General features: G+C 42.8%; 1 protein-coding gene across 2 annotated transcripts in view; it reads left to right on the forward strand.

Annotated features, from left to right (window-relative positions):
* Positions 1-18,972, forward strand: part of MAP4K5 (mitogen-activated protein kinase kinase kinase kinase 5) — a 67,292-nt gene that overhangs the window by 41,205 nt on the left and 7,115 nt on the right. The window contains exons 11-30 of one of the 2 annotated variants that reach the window (XM_051621139.1): positions 235-297; positions 1,615-1,696; positions 2,315-2,431; positions 2,768-2,846; positions 3,917-3,975; positions 4,988-5,052; positions 7,841-7,885; positions 8,833-8,875; positions 9,556-9,766; positions 10,301-10,398; positions 10,500-10,541; positions 11,157-11,241; positions 11,335-11,414; positions 12,757-12,817; positions 13,727-13,841; positions 13,977-14,035; positions 15,475-15,578; positions 15,987-16,164; positions 17,353-17,421; positions 18,039-18,131. In XM_051621139.1, coding sequence (XP_051477099.1) covers positions 235-297; positions 1,615-1,696; positions 2,315-2,431; positions 2,768-2,846; positions 3,917-3,975; positions 4,988-5,052; positions 7,841-7,885; positions 8,833-8,875; positions 9,556-9,766; positions 10,301-10,398; positions 10,500-10,541; positions 11,157-11,241; positions 11,335-11,414; positions 12,757-12,817; positions 13,727-13,841; positions 13,977-14,035; positions 15,475-15,578; positions 15,987-16,164; positions 17,353-17,421; positions 18,039-18,131 — 1,748 coding nt within the window. The remainder of the gene's footprint in view (positions 1-234; positions 298-1,614; positions 1,697-2,314; positions 2,432-2,767; positions 2,847-3,916; positions 3,976-4,987; positions 5,053-7,840; positions 7,886-8,832; positions 8,876-9,555; positions 9,767-10,300; positions 10,399-10,499; positions 10,542-11,156; positions 11,242-11,334; positions 11,415-12,756; positions 12,818-13,726; positions 13,842-13,976; positions 14,036-15,474; positions 15,579-15,986; positions 16,165-17,352; positions 17,422-18,038; positions 18,132-18,972) is intronic. The other variant, XM_051621140.1, reaches the window with a different exon arrangement.

The following is an 18,972-nucleotide window of genomic DNA, read 5'->3' on the forward strand; positions in this document are numbered from 1 at the left end:
TGAGGAAGCTAGAGCCTGATGTTTAGCAGATTAAGCATGGTGGTAAAAAGATCTTACTTAAAGATAAGAAAATCAACAGCTTTACTGTGTCTGTCCTCTAACACAGTAGAGGCTGTAATCCAGTTTCCACCAGTCTGATTCTCATGCTGAAATATTAATTGGTAGCATTTAGATATTGGGGTGAAATTAATTTTTTTTTACATTATGCTAACATTATTCTTCCTTCACCTTTAGGGCTTTGTTTTTAATGTCAAAAAGTAATTTTCAACCACCTAAGCTAAAGGAAAAAGCAAAATGGTAGGTTCAACCCTCCTCTTCGTTCAGTATCTTGCAGATAGTGTGAAAATAGTACTTGTTATTGTTGAAGAAGGGAGGCAGTGAAAAGTGGTGTGTGCTACTTTTAAGCTCGGTAACTTGATAAGTGATTTTGTTTACAGGAAGTTTCACTGAGACACAAGTAGTTGGTTTTTATAGGTGTCTGAAAGCAAACAAGAAAAGGTTAAGGTGCAGAAGCAGACATTTTCTGACGTGGCAGAACACCAGCAGTAAGGGACAGGACAGTCCTACCTATGTAAATTTTTCCATGTCAGTTGTCCAGAGGGAAGTGAAACCTCCATTCTCTGTAGATTTCTTCCCTCCTCTTTCTGTGTTCTAGGAAGAAAAATTGTCTTTTATCCTTTCCCCTTAATTCCTATTATAGGGCATTTGCCACTGTCAGTGGGACAGCTAATAATTTAATCTCGTAGGGATTTCTTTTCACCTGTGATACCTTCCTAGTGTCTGCAGGATTTTGTACCACACTTACCAACATTTTATTTATGAGACTCCAAACAATGGTGGTGTGCAGGATTTTTTGCTCCTGATGTGCAGTCATTGCACCTCCAGTTGTTGGGGTGGGTAGATGTGTGCTGGAGGAAAGGGAGAAAACTTGTAAGTGCATGTTCCCTGTATTGGAGCTGCTCAGGGTAACCCCAGCCAATGCTCTTAACTTCTCCCTCTCAGCTGCTGAGACTAGAAGAGGAAATGTGTTTTGTAAGGTGATCTGAAAGCAAAGCAGGCTGGGGCTGTCCCCAGAGAGCTGTGCTGACACAATTGCAATTGCCAGAAAAATGCTTGAAAAATTATAGGCCCAGTCACACCATCCAGTCATAATTCAGAGGTGATATAAAAAGAGGTGATATGACATGATCACCTGAGTTGTTCTGGAAATAGAAACAAAGGTTTTTATAGAGTAAGCTGAGTCTTTGTCTAGAACTTTGGATTTTATTTTCCTACCTGTAGCTAAGAACTATGAAATGTGTAGGTTTGCCTAGTTTTGGCGGGTTTACTGGGTACATAATTGTCAATATTTTAAACCTAATTCCCTAAAAATTGAAACTGGAAAAAGCTGAAGTAGCACCATATGTGTCTGGTTTATTTTCTGGGCCAAAATATTTTCCATGCAAGTTCCATAAATCAAATGGAGTTTTTTTCCTATTGTGTTAACTTGGAAATGTAATTATTTAACCCTGAGCTGAGATACTTGGACACCATTCTCATATAGCATGTAGTTTAGTAACTGTGTTACAAGTCTCTTCTTGAAAAGTTAAACATAGAACTCTATTTTTCTTTCAGGTCATCAACATTCCATAGTTTTGTCAAAGTAGCACTTACAAAAAATCCAAAGAAGAGACCAACAGCAGACAGGCTCCTCTCTGTAAGTTGAACTGAACATTTAACCACATCAGTAAAAGATCTGGAGCTTTAAAGTGAGGAACAGATCAATAGGAGCTGGAACAGCTGGAACAATTTTCTGATTTTATAACAACGGGTAGTGAAATCTGGAGGAAAGAGACGCTGATCAACTGGAGGAGGCAGCAAGATTTTGTTTAGTAGCAGGATTTTGGGTTGGTTTTTGGTAGGAGAAATGATGGCCTGATGCTCTGTCTTCAGCCTGCCCTTTCTGCAAGTGGATGTCTCAGCCTCTTAGGTGTAGCTGCATAGATGTGGAGCCTTTCTGTCATCCAAAGAGAAAACAGATGCATTTAGCAGTTGTTCATTATCTGTTCCTGCTGTCCTAGGCTTGACTGAACTACTCAGGTAAAAAATGAATGTAAGGTGTAACTGTTTGACTCAGAGTTTACTTATCACTTAACTGGTGGCCCGAAGTGCAGCATTTCCATGCTTATGGAAGGGTGAGAAAGTCTAGTGATTAAGGAGTCATTAAAGAAAGACTCAAGCCCCCTCAGAAAGCAGGCAAAATTCAGCATTCAGTTTAGTAATGAAAGTTCCTTATCAGTTGCATGTTGTAACTTGTTCTTCTCTGTGGTTCCAGCATAGCTTTGTAGGACAGCCTGGTCTTTCCAGATCTTTAGCAGTTGAGCTGTTGGACAAAGTTAATAATCCTGACAACCATACACACTACATGGGAGTTGATGATGATGATTTTGAGGTGAGAACATCTTTTATTTTCTTTCTTTAGGTAAAATTACTGTGTAAATCCCTCTATTTGGGAATGTAAGATTTCAGCTTGACTGCTCCAGCACTTCTAGAGCTCCAATTTTAGAGTTTCCCTGCGGGAGAAGCCAGGAAAATATTGCCATAGTGCTTGTCGCTCTTATGCTGTGGGTGTATGGGAGGATCCTGTGCAGGGCTAGGACAAAGTCCATGCATCTTACCAAGTGGGACTGCAACAGCTCTTCTTTCTCCATGTTGGTTTGGTTGTTGGTTGAGATCCAACAGGAAGCCACCCTGCTTTTCTCAGCTCCTCCATCTGTCACCCTTGCAGCCTCACTCCGTCATCCGCCACACGATTCGTTCTACCAACAGGAACGTGAGGGCAGAGAGAACAGCATCAGAGATAAACTGTGAGTTCCTGGTGGACTTCACCCCTTTGGGTGGTGTTGGTTTGGTTACTGATGGGGGATGTTGGTGTCATTCTGTCGTGTGTACTCGGGGAAGTCTCTTCCACTGTTGGCACATTTGAGAAACAGAACTAGGAGAAACAGCACAGAGATCTGAATCTTCAACAGTTTTTTTCCAAAGCCAGAATTAAAACTTGCCTGTTTTTTTGCTGTTTCATTCCATCTCATTGTTGCACAAAAATGTTGATGTGGAAATCTTGCATGACCAGCACAGCCTTCCAGCTCCACAGTTTCTCTTGGCCTATGCAGCCTTACTTAAAACAGCAAAACCACTAATAACAGGCAAACATCATAAAATGGGAGTGAGTTGATAATTAGGAGGGCATCTTTTCCACACTGTTACATTAGGCATCATGGTGTGATGAGAAAAAATACAAAAAATGCAGCATTTTGTGCTTGTCTCTGTACACAATTTCAAGCTGTTAAATTAAACCCTTTCTTGACCCTGATGGAGCACTTGCCATTGCAGTAGTTGTCCTCACCAGGGTGCATGTTAACATAATGTTTTTTCTGTTAATATAACCTTTTATTTTCTTTCAAAATAATATTAACACATAATATTAATTCAACTTGAATCCAAGTTGAAATTTTGGGGGATGGAAACAGCCTTTCTCCAGGTTTGAACAAATGTCTGTAATAGTGTCAGTGCCATCCGCTCCTCTGCACCAACTACATCAGACTTTTAGGAAGCTGTTGAAAAGCCTCTTTGTTCTCTTTCATGTGCATTAAAAGTAGCATGTTGTTAGGTACTTAAATTTTAGTGTACTTTCTTATAATGACTTGGTGTTTACTTTTGGTCTCTTTCTTTCTTTCTTGTGGGTTTCACCTTTGCAAATTTAAGCGTTTAGACAACAGTGCTGATACTTAAGTGATGGTGATGTTTTTATGGGCAAATTGAGTGTTGTGTACATAATATTTAGATCTCTTACAACCTGTATTTCACTGCAGTAAGCATTGAAAGAGCACTAGTATCATGTTGTGGGTAATACATTTGAAAATGTAATGTTTTGTAGTTGATAAGCTGCAATTTGAGCCCCCTCTGCGGAAAGAAACAGAAGCTCGGGATGAAATGGTAAGGACAAATTGGGTTTTATTCCTTCATTTCTTAAAGTCATAGTGTCTTCATTGTCGTTCAGCTCAAAGTAGTATGTCTCTGAGGTACAGAGGCATGAGAAGACCACTCTTGGCCCCCAGACAATCACCACATTTGAAGGAAAATGAATTGCCCTCTCTGCTTCGTGCAGAGAGTCATGCTCAGATGTAAAAAAAAACAACATGTGCCAATTATTTTGATAATGTGAAGAGGCCGTTCTGCATTTGAGTCCCTGCTCTTCTCACTATTCGCTGCTGGTTTCCTGGAAGGCTGCCAGCTTGCAGGCAGGCAGTTTTGCCCCCTGTGAGCTGCTGCTGTTTGTTCCAGCCCTCAGCAGTTTACTGCAGATCAGCTAATTAACGTTCTCTGGGACCAGTTCGTGCCTGTGTACACAAGGGCTCTGGTTTTTAATAAGTGTTGTGAATAGCAACAGCTGCCTGTTGGAGATAGTAGGGCTCAGCACTCCAGAAAAATCCCATTCCTGGTGTTCACAGCTGTCCAGCAGTTCACCAGGTAGGTACGAGCTCATCTTCTTTTGACTGTGACTGATGAGATCTGTGTGTGTTGTTACCAGTGAGTTCCCCTTGGTGTGTGTCTGGTGACAGGAATGCTCCCAGACTCTGCTGGTGGCATCTTATACTAGTTTGGAGGTGGCTGCAGCCTGTTCTCTTGGTGGAGGAGTGTCTTGGAAGTGTCCTGAGTGGAAAATCATTGCTGAGTTTGCACCATAAATCTTTGCTTTAGTGTTATTGCCACTTGATACTGGTGTTATACCATTCCCAGGTGCTGCTTTTAAGTCTTGAGTCTAAGAAGAAGATATCTTTTTAACAACTGCTTTTATAATCGGATTGTAAAATATTCTTTCACTTTGGAATCTTAACTGTGCTGCTTGTGAGTCATTTCTGCAGGGCTTGGGAAGCTCCCAGGCCTCTTCATGTGCTGTCAATAAAGTTTGAAAAGGGGAAAAAAATGAAAATGTCTGCATCTTCAGGTTGTGGCAGCTGGCACTGACTTTGCTTCACATTGGAATCCTTTTGTTGATGGTGGAAGCAGCAAGTAAGTACAGATTTAAAAGCATCTTTTATTTCTCTGGCTTAGTCTGAAAATACCCTCTGAAAGAAAAACTGAGCTGTGGTGGAAAATCAAACCATAAGGCCTAATCCACTTTAATATTCATAGAGTTAAAGGAGATTTAACCCAGTATGCAGTCCTCCTCCTGGAGCTGGTTGGTTATTCTCTCGGGGAATGGCTTTTAATCTCCTTTAATCACAGACAGTAATTTGTTTAAAATGTGTTGTAGCTCCCCAGTTGTGGATAGAAAGTGTCATTGCATGGCCAAGCACACTCTCCTGCAGCACAGCCAGGTTTCTGCAGCAAAGCTGGGGACTTTGCAAGGGCTGAGTTCAGGGTCCTGGCCTTGCACTTCTCCTCTGAGCCACACTGTGGTTGTGACATCCTGTGACAGGGCATTTTGACAGCCCTCAAGGTGGGTCCTTGAAAAAAAGGAGAAGGAGAAACCAGTTGTGAAGATGCAGTGTCACCAAGTTCAGTGGGATGGCACGACTGCTGCTGCTGCTGCGGGTGGCTGGTCAGTGTAGTTTGGAACATGGTCAGGTGGTGGTCAGGGGGGAAGTCTTTTGGGCAAAGATAGGTAACAAGTGATTTCTCCTGGGATAAAGCAGGCCTGAAGTAAGGGAGTACAGCTCTGTACTGGTTAGGCCTGAATTTATTAGGTGTGTGGCTTCCTTTTGCTTCAGACTACTGGATTCTGCCTTTAATTGCCTGAAATTCTTTGCTGTGAGGGTGGTGAGATCCTGGCCCAGGTTGCCCAGAGAAGCTGTGGCTGCCCCATCCCTGGCAGTGTTGAAGGGCAGGTTGGATGGGGTTTGGAGCAACCTGGGCTGGTGGGAGGTGTCCCTGTCCATGCAGGGGGGTTGATGATTCTGTGATTGAAAGGCAGTCTTTGAATTTGCAGTGAAGAGTATGGAAGTTCAGCAGTACTGCCTGATGCACTTAAGTAGGGAAAGGTGGTCTTTGAGTTGAAATAATTGCTTAGCTAAAAGAGCCTGTTTCCCATCTTGATTTGCAACTGAGTGGTAGCACACAGTGAATTTCCCTGGCTTTTTTAGAGTCTTGCACCAGCTGGCAGTGCAGCCCCCTGGAAAGCTGGCCCTACCAGGGAGGTTGCTGGTGTTTGGGCCTTTTTTAGTTCAACCTGGTTTTCTGTGCTCACTGTAATGGCAGTAAAAAGTTGGGGGTGGCCCTCTGGGCCCTTCCCCTCCCTGCCCATCAGTGGCAGGGCTGCTTTCCATCCTCTCTGGGTTTATGTGCTCCCGAGGAACTGCAGATTGGAAGCCTTTCTGGGGAGCACTGGCTTTTCTGCAGGCAGCCAAGACGGAGGAGCAGGGAGGGAGGGAAGCTGCTCCCAGCAAAGTGACTTCTGGATTTGATTCTCTTTCTGCAGCATTATTAAGATTGTCTGGCCCAGGCTGTATTAAAAGCAGAATGAATGCAGCCATAACAAATGTTGGCAGGACTATAAATTTGTAAATACAGATTAAGTATTGAAAGGAGGACAGGTATAAAGTTCCTGGATGGTGAATCTGTGCTGCTTACTTGGAAACCACTTCCAGTTAGCAAAGATAAACAGGAAGCTCTTAGCTCCTGTGTCACAGCAAGTCTGAGTAACACCAGGGATGTGCAGAGGGGATGTGTGCTGTGCTAGGAGGTCCTTCCTTTCCATACCCTTTGGCTTTTATCAGAGTGAATGGTGACTGGTTGGGGTTTGGACTCAATGATCTCCAGAGGTCCCTTCCAACCCCTGACACTGATTGTGTGATTATCTTTGAGTCAGGAATTACTTGGCTGGGAATGGAACCCAATGATTGAACTTATTTCTTGTGGGTTGTTTTTTTTTTCCTCATCCTTACTATAGCATGACTTTTAAATGCATTTTCTGTGTTATTGAGGTGGTTTTTGTAGATGGTTGGACTTCTAAAAGTGTTTTTAATAGCTCCTTCCTCCTCCACCTCACCAGTGCTAACTGCAGAGGCCTTCACAGCTTCACCACAGCAGGCTGAGGAATGCATTTTAATGGGTTTGTTTGCAGTTTAGGTATCTTAATATTTAAAGCAGTTTGATTATTATATTTGTTTTTAAAGGCAGATCTTGAAAATTGCTGCTCTGCAAAATTTTATCAGTTTTTGTTTATTTCAGTATGGTATTTTCAGTGCTGCTTTGATCTTCTAGTCACAGCTTTTTTTTTTTTTTTTGACCCTAGGATGTCTTTGAGACAAAAATTCCCACTGTGATGGGAAACAGTCTGTAGCTTTAGCATAAAACATTAAGGGAGGAAACTTCCCGTGGTAAAGACTTTTCTCCATTGGTCTCCCAGTAGCTTCCTCTGTTATTTTAAATTATTTTTAATATTGTTCTATTATTAGACATTTGGAACAATATTTAAAGTACCAGGTAAGAGAATGAAAGATGAGTTGGTGTATCTGATGTGAAAGAGAAGGCCAGGTTGGATGGGTGGGGCTTGGAGCAACCTGGTCTGGTGGGAGGTGTCCCTGCCCATGCAGAGGGGTGGGGCTGGATGATCTTGAAGGTCCCTTCCAACCCAAACCAGTCTGGGATTCTAAGAGATCTTAAATGATGATTGGGGGGTAGGGGGAAGGAAAGGACTGTAAATGGAAAAGGGCTTAATGCACTGAGTAAGAGAAGTGTTTTGTTCTGAAAAGGGCTGGGAGGTGCCTGTTGTGAAACTGAGTGACTTCACCCATTGGTTTAGTTGCACTTGTGGACCTTAGAGCAGAGCTCTTAATTTTATAACCATTTTACCTAGGGGGCTGCTCACAAAATTTGGCGACGGGAGCGAAGATGTTGAAGAGTGAGTGGATCCCCTTCCTGTGCAGTTGTGTTTACCCCGGGTGGCTCTCACTAAAGCAAACAGCTCTGGCAAAACCTCTTTTCTTAAAGTGCTGCAGGCAGCTTTGCCACTTGTGAGCAAGTGAGGGCTGGTTGCACTCAAAGGTCTAACCCACGCTTGACTGTCTGTCTCATCACCAGGAGGATGTCCACAGAGCAGTGCTGTCTTCCCTTGCTCTCCTTCCTCAGCTCACCTCAGAGTGTGTATGGAAGTGCCTAATACTTTAAAGCAGATTTTGTGTTGATTAATCCATCAATCATGAAGCAGACCCAGCAGTGACAGGACGTGCAGATACTCCTGCAGAGCTCTGCTGGGGCATGTGCTCCTCTGGTGCCCAAATGGTTTGTCTGATCTGGAGCAAAACCTGCAAACCTGCACCAGATGGTGGTGAACCTCTTTGTTGGTTGGCCCAAAGTTTGGCTGCAGTTGGGGTGGCTGTGAGTAGGTGAGCAATGAACTTGTTTTCAAGTAAACTTTGAAAAAGTATGGGAGGAACTCTGCTCTGTGACATGATCTACTGGCTGATCCAGAAATGCAGCATTTTCACTGTCGGGAAGAATTTCCCAGCAAAAGCAAGTGCAAAAGTAAAATTGAAGCAGTGGAAGGGGGCATCTTCAGAGAACTAGGCCCTGAATGTGTATTTACTTGCTAATTTCAAATACTCTTTACCACAGAATGCTCTGTAACATTGGCACTTATGAAAGAAGATGAGTTTATCAAAACCCAGCACTTCTAACAAGATTAACGTGCTTTTTCCCCCACTTCTAGACTTCTAGTTTAACTCTGTTCATGCACAGCTGTGATCTGTCTTCTCTATGCATCTAGTTAGTCTTATTTTATTTGCAGTCTGTGTTCACAAGTCACGTTTTTTGTTTACCTAAGACAACCACTGCACCTTTTCATTGTAGATCAACACTAAAGCGAGCTGGGCCACCTCCACTACCTCCTAAGGTAAGAGATGGTGGGGTTTAAGAGTTTCAGGAGGCAAACCCCACTTGTGCAACTGCTGTCTGAAGCTCTCAGCAGGTTAGAAATTCTGCTGAACTCTGTTTGCTGGCAGGCTTCATGCAGCTTCACATTTGATGCTGACTTGCAGTCTGTTTGGTCTCAACTTCTGGGACCTCCCAGCCTTTTTGCTGCCCTGGACAAAGTGACTCGTAGGTGTTTTCCCTCTGAACAGAACATGCTGGCTGGGATCTCCTCCTGTTCAGCATCTGCCTGCTGCTGTGATCTGCCATCAGAGAAAGAATACCTCCCAAAATATTCTGCTGTCAAATGCCTTTTTTCAAAGGCTGATTTTTTTTTTTTTTTAATGTAGCAGCAGTTTGACTTGAATTAAACTATTAAATTAGATTGGATCTTAGGAAAAAAATATTTACCGAAGGAGTGGCCAAGCCTTGGCACAGGCTGCCCAGGGAAGTGGTGGAGTCACCATCCCTGGAGGTGTTCAAAAAACATGTAGACATGGCACTTCAGGACATGGTTTGGTGGGCATGGTGAGGTTGGGTTGATGGTTGAACTCGATGATCTCAGAGGTCATTTTCAGCCTTAATGACTTGATAAACTTGTCTGAAATTTCTGCTTCCCAGTGCCATTCCCCACGTAACCTTCACCTCTTTGGTTTGTTGCAGCCAAGAATAAGCAGCTACCCTGAGGAGAACCTCCCGGATGATGAGAAATGCCAGACAATAAAACATTTCCCAGACCCTCAGAGCAGAGCCCCACCAGCTCACAGGAGACAGAGCATCCCTGTCTGTGGACCACAGTCTGATGCTTCCCCTGTTGGTATGACCAGCAGCATCAGCAGCCCAGGGTTGCTCACAGCCAGATACAGTGACTTAGGTAAGAGCACGACATTCCTAGAGGTGACCTGCATCCTGTAAAAGAAAATCAGTTCTAGACTCATCTATTTTCAGTAGATAATTTATTTCATACAAGGTGACCACAAGGTGCAGCTTTCCTTTTACAGGTGTGCTGGCTCTTCTAGAGCCCTGCCCCATGCTGGAAATATTCTCACCCAAACAAGGACAATCAGCCAGTCAATGCCATTACTGTCTTGCCCGCAGGAAGAGCCTAAAAACAAGGAATGTGCAGGGAGGATCATCTGCAAGGACCTTGGCACAGCTTTATTCTCAGTTGTGTTTGACCCAAGGACTGTTTAGATAATGTTTATGAGTTTATTACTGTGTAGCTTAGCACACAGGACAGTGGCCAGCTGTCCTTGGAGGGGTTCAGCTACCTGAGATGTGTGTGTGGGCATTCAGAGCTCACTTCTCCAGTTTTGCTAGACACGGGAGAAGAGAGACTGAAACAACAAAATATTTTCTGCTTCACTGTGTCCAGTGAGGTACAAAATGTGTCTGGGCTTCTTTTCAGGAAATGGGGAAGGGATGCTGAAACTCATTGAAGAAAATGCAGAAGGGTCTGGACAAATCCCTCAACTGCCAAGGAAAAAAGAGAAAAGAGATTTTCCTGTAAGTTTTGTGGCTCTCAGGCTGGTGTCACTCTCACGTTAGCTAACTAGTTTCACATCTGTGCATGGGAGGTATTTCATGCTCTTTCTTTCTGCCCACAGAAACCAGCCATCAATGGTTTGCCACCAACCCCAAAGGTGCTGGTAAGAAGCCTCATTTGCAGTAGCATCTCCCTAGTGTCAGCAGGTTTATGCTAGAATAAGCCACCAGCTCATCTGGGGTGATTTTCTGCATCTCACAGCCAGCTATTTTTCCTGTAATGAATCCACAAGATTTGTTTCCTTTTCTTAAGAAGGAAACAAATGGTATTTGCACCATTCAGTCTGGAGGTGAAGGGCTGGAGACTTTGCTGGCCCTGGGAGTTGTGCTCTCCAGTGGCAGTCCCTGCTTGGTCAGGAGAAAGGGGGAGAGGTGGTAGTGATGTGAGAGGGTGTTATTAATTCAGCACCTCTGCTTGTTTTCCCTTCATATGCCAGTTTTATAAGCACTCGATATTATTCTTACCCAATAGGTACTTAAAAAGTGTTTGGATCATTCTGTTTCTTAATGTATCCAAAGGCTATGGAAAGATTTGGAAGGCTGCATTGTAGCTTTTGGGGAAGATAAAAATGTTTTGCATCGAGGCCTGTTAGAGGAGGTTTGTGGCTGAAAAGAAGAGAGCAGAGGGTGTCCAAGTGTGTGCTGAGTGGCCAAGAGCCAGGAGATAAAGGCTTTAATGCTGTGAACTTGTTGCAGGTTTCAGTTTTGGTGTTTTTCAGATGGGAGCGTGTTTTTCCAAAGTCTTTGATGGTTGCCCTCTGAAGATTAATTGTGCAACATCATGGATACATCCAGATACTAAAGGTAAAGTTATTTTAGGTTTGTCTTTTTTTAAACCTGCCTGTTGCCAGAGTGGTCATGAGCTTGTGGAATAATCCATTTCTCTTACATTTTTAGATCAGTACATTATCTTTGGCACGGAAGAAGGAATCTATACTTTGAATCTGAATGAACTGCACGAAGCAACAATGGAACAGGTGATTTGTGGTGTATTGAACACACAGAAATAGCTTTGGGGCTATTATGAAACAAAAACCAGTCTGATACTGGAGAGGATGGGTGGGATGCCAAGCTTTGTGGCATGAACTGATTGGCATCAAAGCCACCAGTGGAAGTCCAAAGATGAACAGCTCCCCTACCTCCCTGAATTCCCTGTTGCTGGTTATGAAATACTGCTTTCAAAGGAGTTCTTGACTAACATGTTTCTTCTCCTTGGAGACAATCAACTTCCTGCCCTTTCTCCTTTTTCTTTCCACTAGATGGCATGTTGCTTCTCCACTGGATGCTCCCAAGCCCTCAGCCATTTAATTTAACTGGCATCGTTACTGCCAGTAAATACACCATAAATACACATTTGCTTCTGCTTTTCTGGGCTTTCTAACCCTTCCCAAAGCCAGTTCATTGCATTGTTGAATTTGATTTTTTTAGAATCAGGCACAGTGGAATATTCTTAGAAGGGAGGCATTGGCAGATGCTGAAAAGGAGATTCACACCTGTAGGTTTCTGAAGAAGGTCACAGAGGCACTTCAGGCCTCTCAGAGCATTAAGCTCAGCTGAGACATGGCACAGGTCAGAAAGCAGAGGTGGCAGGATGGGTGTATCCATGAGAAGGATGATTTCACAGCAAGGGCTGCACAGAGATCTATGCTTAAGGAGAGGGTCCTCCCTGGGAGCATCACCCTAGAGGACAAAACTTGAAAGAGGCAAAATTTACCAAAAGGCCTTTCAGGTTGTCAAGAGATTCTTCTTAACTTGAAAATCTTCTCAAATCTAGTCTAGCTGCACTGTGAGTCTCCCTGGAACCAAAATAAGTCCCAGTGGCTTCCATGAGCTGTCAGTTTACACAGCAGCATGCTAACACAGGCAGGCAGGTCCCACAAAATAGAGGATTTCGTGGTAAATCAAGTTGCTCAGAAAATACTAATGCATTTTTCTTTCCTCTTCTGACTTCACAGGGTTTAGTAAGCTTCTGTAATAATGTTATCCTTCTTTCTCTGGCTGTCATTCCTGAGCAGGCTACATCTTCCTATGTTTGGTATTCCAGTCTTGCCACTTTGGCTCTGTGCTGCTAATCAAACAACAAATTAAAGCTGAATTCTGGAAGTTTAGGGTCAGAAGAGAGAATGAGTGAGAACTTTCAGACAGAGAAAAGGGCCAAGCAAGGGTCCAAAGAGTGAATTAAAAGGGAAACTGTAGTTGCAGCTGAGACTGCCCAGTGTCAATCCCTGCAGGAATGGTGGTGGAGGTGGAGCAGGCAGAGGAAACCACAGTTGAAAATTCCTGTATGATTCTATTCATGGGAATATTTTCTTTCTGCAGTTATTTCCCCGGAAGTGCACTTGGCTCTATGTTATCAATAACACCTTAATGTCCTTGTCAGGTATGTATCAACAGAGGGAAAATGAACAGAAACATTTAAAGTTACCATTTACAAGTGGTAGGGCCAGTTGTCTGCAGTGTCCCACCATATTTTTTTGATTCCTTCGTAATTAGTTTGGAAAAGCTCAGCTCCTGGTATCCATCAAAGAGTTGCCTCTGCCAAGGGTTTGACTGAAAGTGCCTGGAGAATCCAGGGAGTGTCCTTCTCTTTGGTCCCTGAGCTGGAAGAGTTTGCAATAAGGATGGCTTGCATGTGTCAGACCAGAATTAGGAGAGGATTAACATAAGTGCATTATCAAGATGCAGCTGCAGTGTTTGATCACTCTCAGCATATTGTAACCTGGCAGCACCTTTGGTGTGAACCAGACTCAGAGAATTAATCTACCCTAAAACAAACACAGTCTCAATTTGAAGGAGGATGAGGTGGCTGTGGAATTCTTCTGGTCCAGCAGATTGATTCTTTAAAAAAAGTACATTTGTCAGGACTTGTGCTAGAATAGGATGTTCTAGGTAGAAAACAGAGGCACTGTGGCTTGCAGACTAATTGTAGGACTGTGCTCCTGAACATGCAGGGGTTTGTTTAACACCATTTTATTGATTAATAGATAAAGATGTCCTGATATAAGGAACTGTTGGTCCATAATTACAGCCTTCTAAAAACATGTATATAAAAATAACTTTCAGAGCTGCTTGAGTGTTACTGAAATGAACTTTGAGTTGAATGCCATGTCTTTTTTATGTACATTAGTAAAGTTGTCTTGTTTTATTTTTCTCCATCACTGGACTTGAACTCTCTGCCACACATGCTCCCTTTCTCCAGAAGGTAATTTGCTATTCCTACATTTTTCTAAAAAGTGCAATTCTCTGCTGGAGTCATGGGTGTGATGTCAACTGTGCTTTTCTCTTACAGGGAAAACATTCCAGCTCTACTCCCATAATTTAATAGCTTTGTTTGAACAAGCCAAAAAAACAGGATTAGCTGCTCATATTCAAACCCATAGGTTTCCTGACAAAATATTGCCAAGGTACAAATCTTTCACCCATAGACAATTATTAACAAGTGAAAATTCCCATAAATGCTGTTTGTGCTGTTGAATTGATACCATGAAGGGCCTTTGACATCTCTTGTTGATGCTTTTTTTTCATAATTGTTATTCCAGGAAGTTTGCCTTAACGACTAAGATCCCTGATACAAAAGGATGCCACAAATGCTGTATAGGTGAGGAGCTGCTCAGTTTTCCTGTTTTTTTCCTGGCCTTTGTCATTGAGCATGTCTTAAACTCCATTCTTTTTAATGAAGTTGTAGTTGGTTCTGTTCAGAAACCAGTGCAGCTGCATTATTTCTGAATGCTGTGCCCCAGGGGTGCATAGCTTGCCTTGGAATTGACACTGGGGCCTTTATGATGTTCCCTGGAAAAGCAGTTTTCATAGAATCATGGAATGGTTTGGGGTTGGAAAGGTCCTTAAAGACCATCCAGTCCCACCGCCCTGCTATGGGCAGGGACATCTCCCACCAGCCCAGGCTGCTCCAAGCCCCATCCAACCTGCCCTTCAACACTGCCAGGGATGGGGCAGCCACAGCTTCTCTGGGCAGCCTGGGCCAGGGTCTCATATCAGCTCTTAACCCAGGAATGTTGCTGCCTAGAGCAAGGTCCAGAGGGAAACTCCTGGTGACTAAGTCCACGTTTGGAATCAGGGCCTCAGGCTGCCAGCAGAGCCAGCTGGTTCTTGTGAGGTTCAGCCTGCCGGGGGGTGTGACACTGGTGACAGGACCCCAGAGCAGCTGCACAAGCACAAACACCCTCTCTGCTTTGTCAGTTTGGCCCAAATCCAACTTCTAGCAAGGATAACTTGAAAAGAGTTATTTTCCACAAAGAAAGGCCTGGACATTCATGAAAGTGGTGTCAGTCTGGGGAGGAGTGAAGCCATGGCTCAAGTTCTAAGTGCACAAAAACAGTTATAGCTTTTGAAGTTACAGGTTTGTCTTTGGCTTCAGTGACTTTCAGAAAGCTTCCTACAGAATACCTGTCCTTGAGAAAACCAGCCCCAGTGCTGTGTGAAATTGTGCCTTGACACTGAAAAATGCTGAAGCAGAGGATAAAGTACCTAATTGCAACCTGGGATATCCTGTTTGGCTCATCTCAAGTGCCTAGAGTGGGCATATTTAGAAATTATTCCTCATCTCAGGCTGGTTTTGTATCCAACTGAGCTTAAAAAAACAAACCTCAAACCTTTTATCATCTTATTGCATTTCTGTCAAAGCTCACAAGAAGTTTTGGACTGTCTTCACTGCTTGGGATTTTTTTTTAATCTAAATCACAACTTGAGCTGGACCTTTGACTCCCCCTGATCACACAACACAGGAAAAAGGTGTTGCATCTTTTCTGGTCACTCAGCATGTGGTCTCTTTACTGGGGCTCAAAGAATTCTCGTGGTTATTAATTATAAGAAGTGTTGCATTTATCTGGAATGTAGCACAGGATTAATCACTGTGGACATTTGAATGGGAAGCCAAGAGACAGATAGTGTGAAACTGATGGTATTTCTTACATTATCTATCTGCTAAGATACCTGTAGGGTTATTTTCAAGTATGCATTGAACTTCCAGCACTTAACAAGGGTTGTTTACTGTTTTTTTGTTTGTTTATTTTGGGGTAGTACGAAATCCATACACGGGACACAAGTACCTGTGTGGAGCTTTGCAGTCTGGAATTGTTCTACTCCAGTGGTATGAGCCAATGCAGAAATTCATGTTAATAAAGGTAAGTATTTCATTTTAGTTTGGAACATTTTCTCTTCATCATTATGCAGTTGGTGAAAGAACCTTGCCAGAATTCGGAATGGAAAGTACATCCCAGTCTGGTCCCATTTGTGGGTTCTGAGCACTTGAAAATCTGGCTTGACACATTTTGACTAAGAAAACCTTGTGACTGAAATCAGTCAAGTGTTGGATCAAGCCCAGCACCAGCAACAAGAGACCAGCATCTGCCTCTGCACACAGTGTTGCTCACAGCTGATGCTGCCTTAAAAAAGCACTCTTGGTAGCAGTGAAAAATTCTCCTGTCCCTACCTTGTGCAGGTTATTTTAGGATTCTTATTTCTAGGGAAAAAGAAACTTTACCCATGTCCTTCTTGTGTCTGTTTGTTGTTTTGTTTTTTTTTTTCCCTAGCACTTTGATTTTCCTTTGCCAAGCCCTCTGAATGTGTTTGAGATGCTGGTGATACCAGAGCAGGAGTACCCAATGGTCTGTGTGGCCATCAGCAGGGGCACTGAACCAAACCAGGTCGTTCAGTTTGAGACAATCAACTTGAACTCTGCTTCCTCGTGGTTTACAGAAATTGGTGCAGGTAGGACTGTTGGTCCATCTTGTGGCAGGTCTCTTGTCTGGTGGCTGTTGCATGTCCCTTCCTCAGAAGTCATCTGGAAACCCTTTAGGCTCAGGAATATGATGCAGATTCTCTAAAAGCAGATTGACGTTGATCCCAGGTCCTTGTGGTGACCTGCCAACTTCAGTATAAACTGTCCTTCAAAGACTTTTACACACACCTATTATAAATGTCCTTACACAGGACTGCAGACCCTGCTGACTGGGCTCTCATTTCTGGTTCCATACTTTTTCCTGGGATCAGTCTTCCTCCTCTTTCCCCTTCTTCCCTGCATAAAGTCTCCCATAAATGCATTCCTGTCTGTCCTCCAGCCCTTGGGGGAGGCTTGTCATCTTCAGCTGACTGTTAATAACTAGAAGGTTTTTGTTTGATCTTCAAAAGCCAGTTGATATCTTGGCAGATGCTTTTCTCTGCTGGCTTTGTTGGATATTCTGTTTTACATTTACATACTGCTTTTTAGCAGCTGGACTAAGAGCTTCACTAATAAAAAGTAGAAAAACTATTAAATCTCATTTAATATCAGCATAATAATCTGTCCACATGTGGATTTATGGGAAAATAGCATTGTTTTTTAGGAGCAAAGATTCCCTTGATTATTCTTCTTGTTCATTGAAGTGCTTCTTCATGCAGGAAGCTGACTTGCTCTGCTGAACTGTAGCATAAAGTGTATTTATGCCACTAAACAGTAGTGCTTCCATATGAAATACCTGCTTTGACCTGATGGGCTTCTCCTTAGGTCCTGGACTCATATAATAGAATCATAAAATGGTTTGGGTTGGAAGAGACCTTAAAGATCATCCAGTTCCAACCCCCCTGCATGGGCAGGGACACCTCCCACCAGCCCAGGCTGCTCCAAGCCCCATCCAACCTGCCCTTCAATACTGCCAGGGATGGGGCAGCCACAGCTTCTCTGGGCAGCCTGGGCCAGGGTCTCACCACCCTCACAGCAAAGAATTTCTTCCTAAAGAAACTCCTCCCAGAACATTCTGGGATCATTTAGCCTTAAAAAATGGACAAGAGTAACAGATACAGTAGATTGCAAATGACTCATAGCATAGTGAAAAGGCTGTAGCAGTTGGTGACAGGTTGAGGGGAGGCTGAGGTCAGTTTTATGACAGGATCTAAAAGAATTTGTTTTATTTTTCAAAGGCAATCAGCAGTTAGATGCCATTCATGTGACACAGCTGGAAAGAGACACTGTCCTAGTCTGCCTGGACAGTAAGTAACAATTTAATACACCTTGTGCAAAACTTGTTTTGCTACAGTTGTTGATTTTAACTCCACCCCAAGTTAATTTTTCTCCCTCCATTACTAATTTGTCTTGTAACCTTTCCAAAAAGATACAGTTGAGATCAGTGGGGTTTCATTTTGATTCTTGTGATTTCACTTTCCCTCTTCACGTGTTTGTCATGTCTGGATTCTTTTCAAAATAAAACCTAATGCAGAATTAAAATCATTAAGGAATTCTCAAATTTATATGGAAAAAAAGAATTACATTTGGCTGTTGTTTTTGCCAGCAGGACAAACTGCTGACACTCCATCCTACACAGTCATTATAAACCTAAGTCTCATGCATCAGAGGTTAATACCTCAAATGTGTGGAATTCACAATTCTGCACTGTTGTTAGTAGAGTCTAAAAACATACTAAGAAGCTTTTCTGTATTTATTTTGAAAGAAGGATGCTCTTGGATTCACTTTAGGCAAATGCTGTAGATGTTTGGTTTGGGCATTTTTTTGTGTCTGAAAGATGAAGTCAGTATTTCACACTTAGAGCCATCAGGAATCCTCTTCAGCAGTGGGTTTTAATACTTGTGTTGTTTTTTTTTTTCTTGAGAATTTGTGAAAATTGTGAATTTACAAGGGAAACTGAAGTCAAGCAAGAAATTGGCCTCTGAGCTGAGCTTTGATTTCTGCATTGAGTCAGTGGGTAAGTGATTTCCTTCTCTGTTGTCTCCCAAGGACTGAGAACTTAAAGAGATGAGTGTTGAAGGGTTTTAATCATGAGCTGTCTCTTGGTCTCCACTGACATGAGAAAGCAAAGCAGGTGCCAGACAGTGTGTCCAATCTGCACCTGTTTCCATTTGGTGTCATTTCTGTTTTATGTAAGTAAGATGTATCATGATTTGGGTGGAAAAAAGGCTGACTAGTTTCTGGTCATTTTCATAGCACTGAGAAGAACCTTTGGGGAGGAAAAAATGGTTTAGTACTGCATAAATTTGTGTTAGTCTTCTAAAAGCTAGGATTTTATTTGAAGTGGTAGCACATCCATTTTTTAACAGTCAGGGTAACAGTATTTGGATCTGATTCTTAGAGGACAGGCTGCTGTCTTTAGACTACCAGAGGACAGCAGCCTTGCTTCTAAAACTTGAATTGTAATTTTCAAGCAAGTCTTTCTGATGTAATCAGCTCTCAGAAGTATCTAATTCACGTAAGTTTAATAATTCCATCTCTCAGAAGCTGAACTTCTCTCTGGAATCCAAACTAGTAAAGACACAAGTAGCTTCTGTTAGCAGTTCTATACAGCTTGGATTTCTGGGTTCTTCAGGCATCTTCCCTTTGGCAGAAGATTCTCCACATAGGAATTTTGTATGGAGCAGCAGTTGGGAAAGCAGTGCACATTCTTTTATACAGCATCTCTATTTAGCTGTCTGAGACCCATCCTGATTTTTAATCAACCCATTGATTCTTCCCTAAATTCTGACGTGTTCTGACTGCTGTACTTGTATTATACAACATCTCCTGCTGACACATGCAGAACAGGACTAAGC

The sequence above is a fragment of the Apus apus genome, chromosome 5, assembly GCF_020740795.1.
Source record: "Apus apus isolate bApuApu2 chromosome 5, bApuApu2.pri.cur, whole genome shotgun sequence".
Lineage (NCBI taxonomy): Eukaryota > Metazoa > Chordata > Aves > Apodiformes > Apodidae > Apus > Apus apus.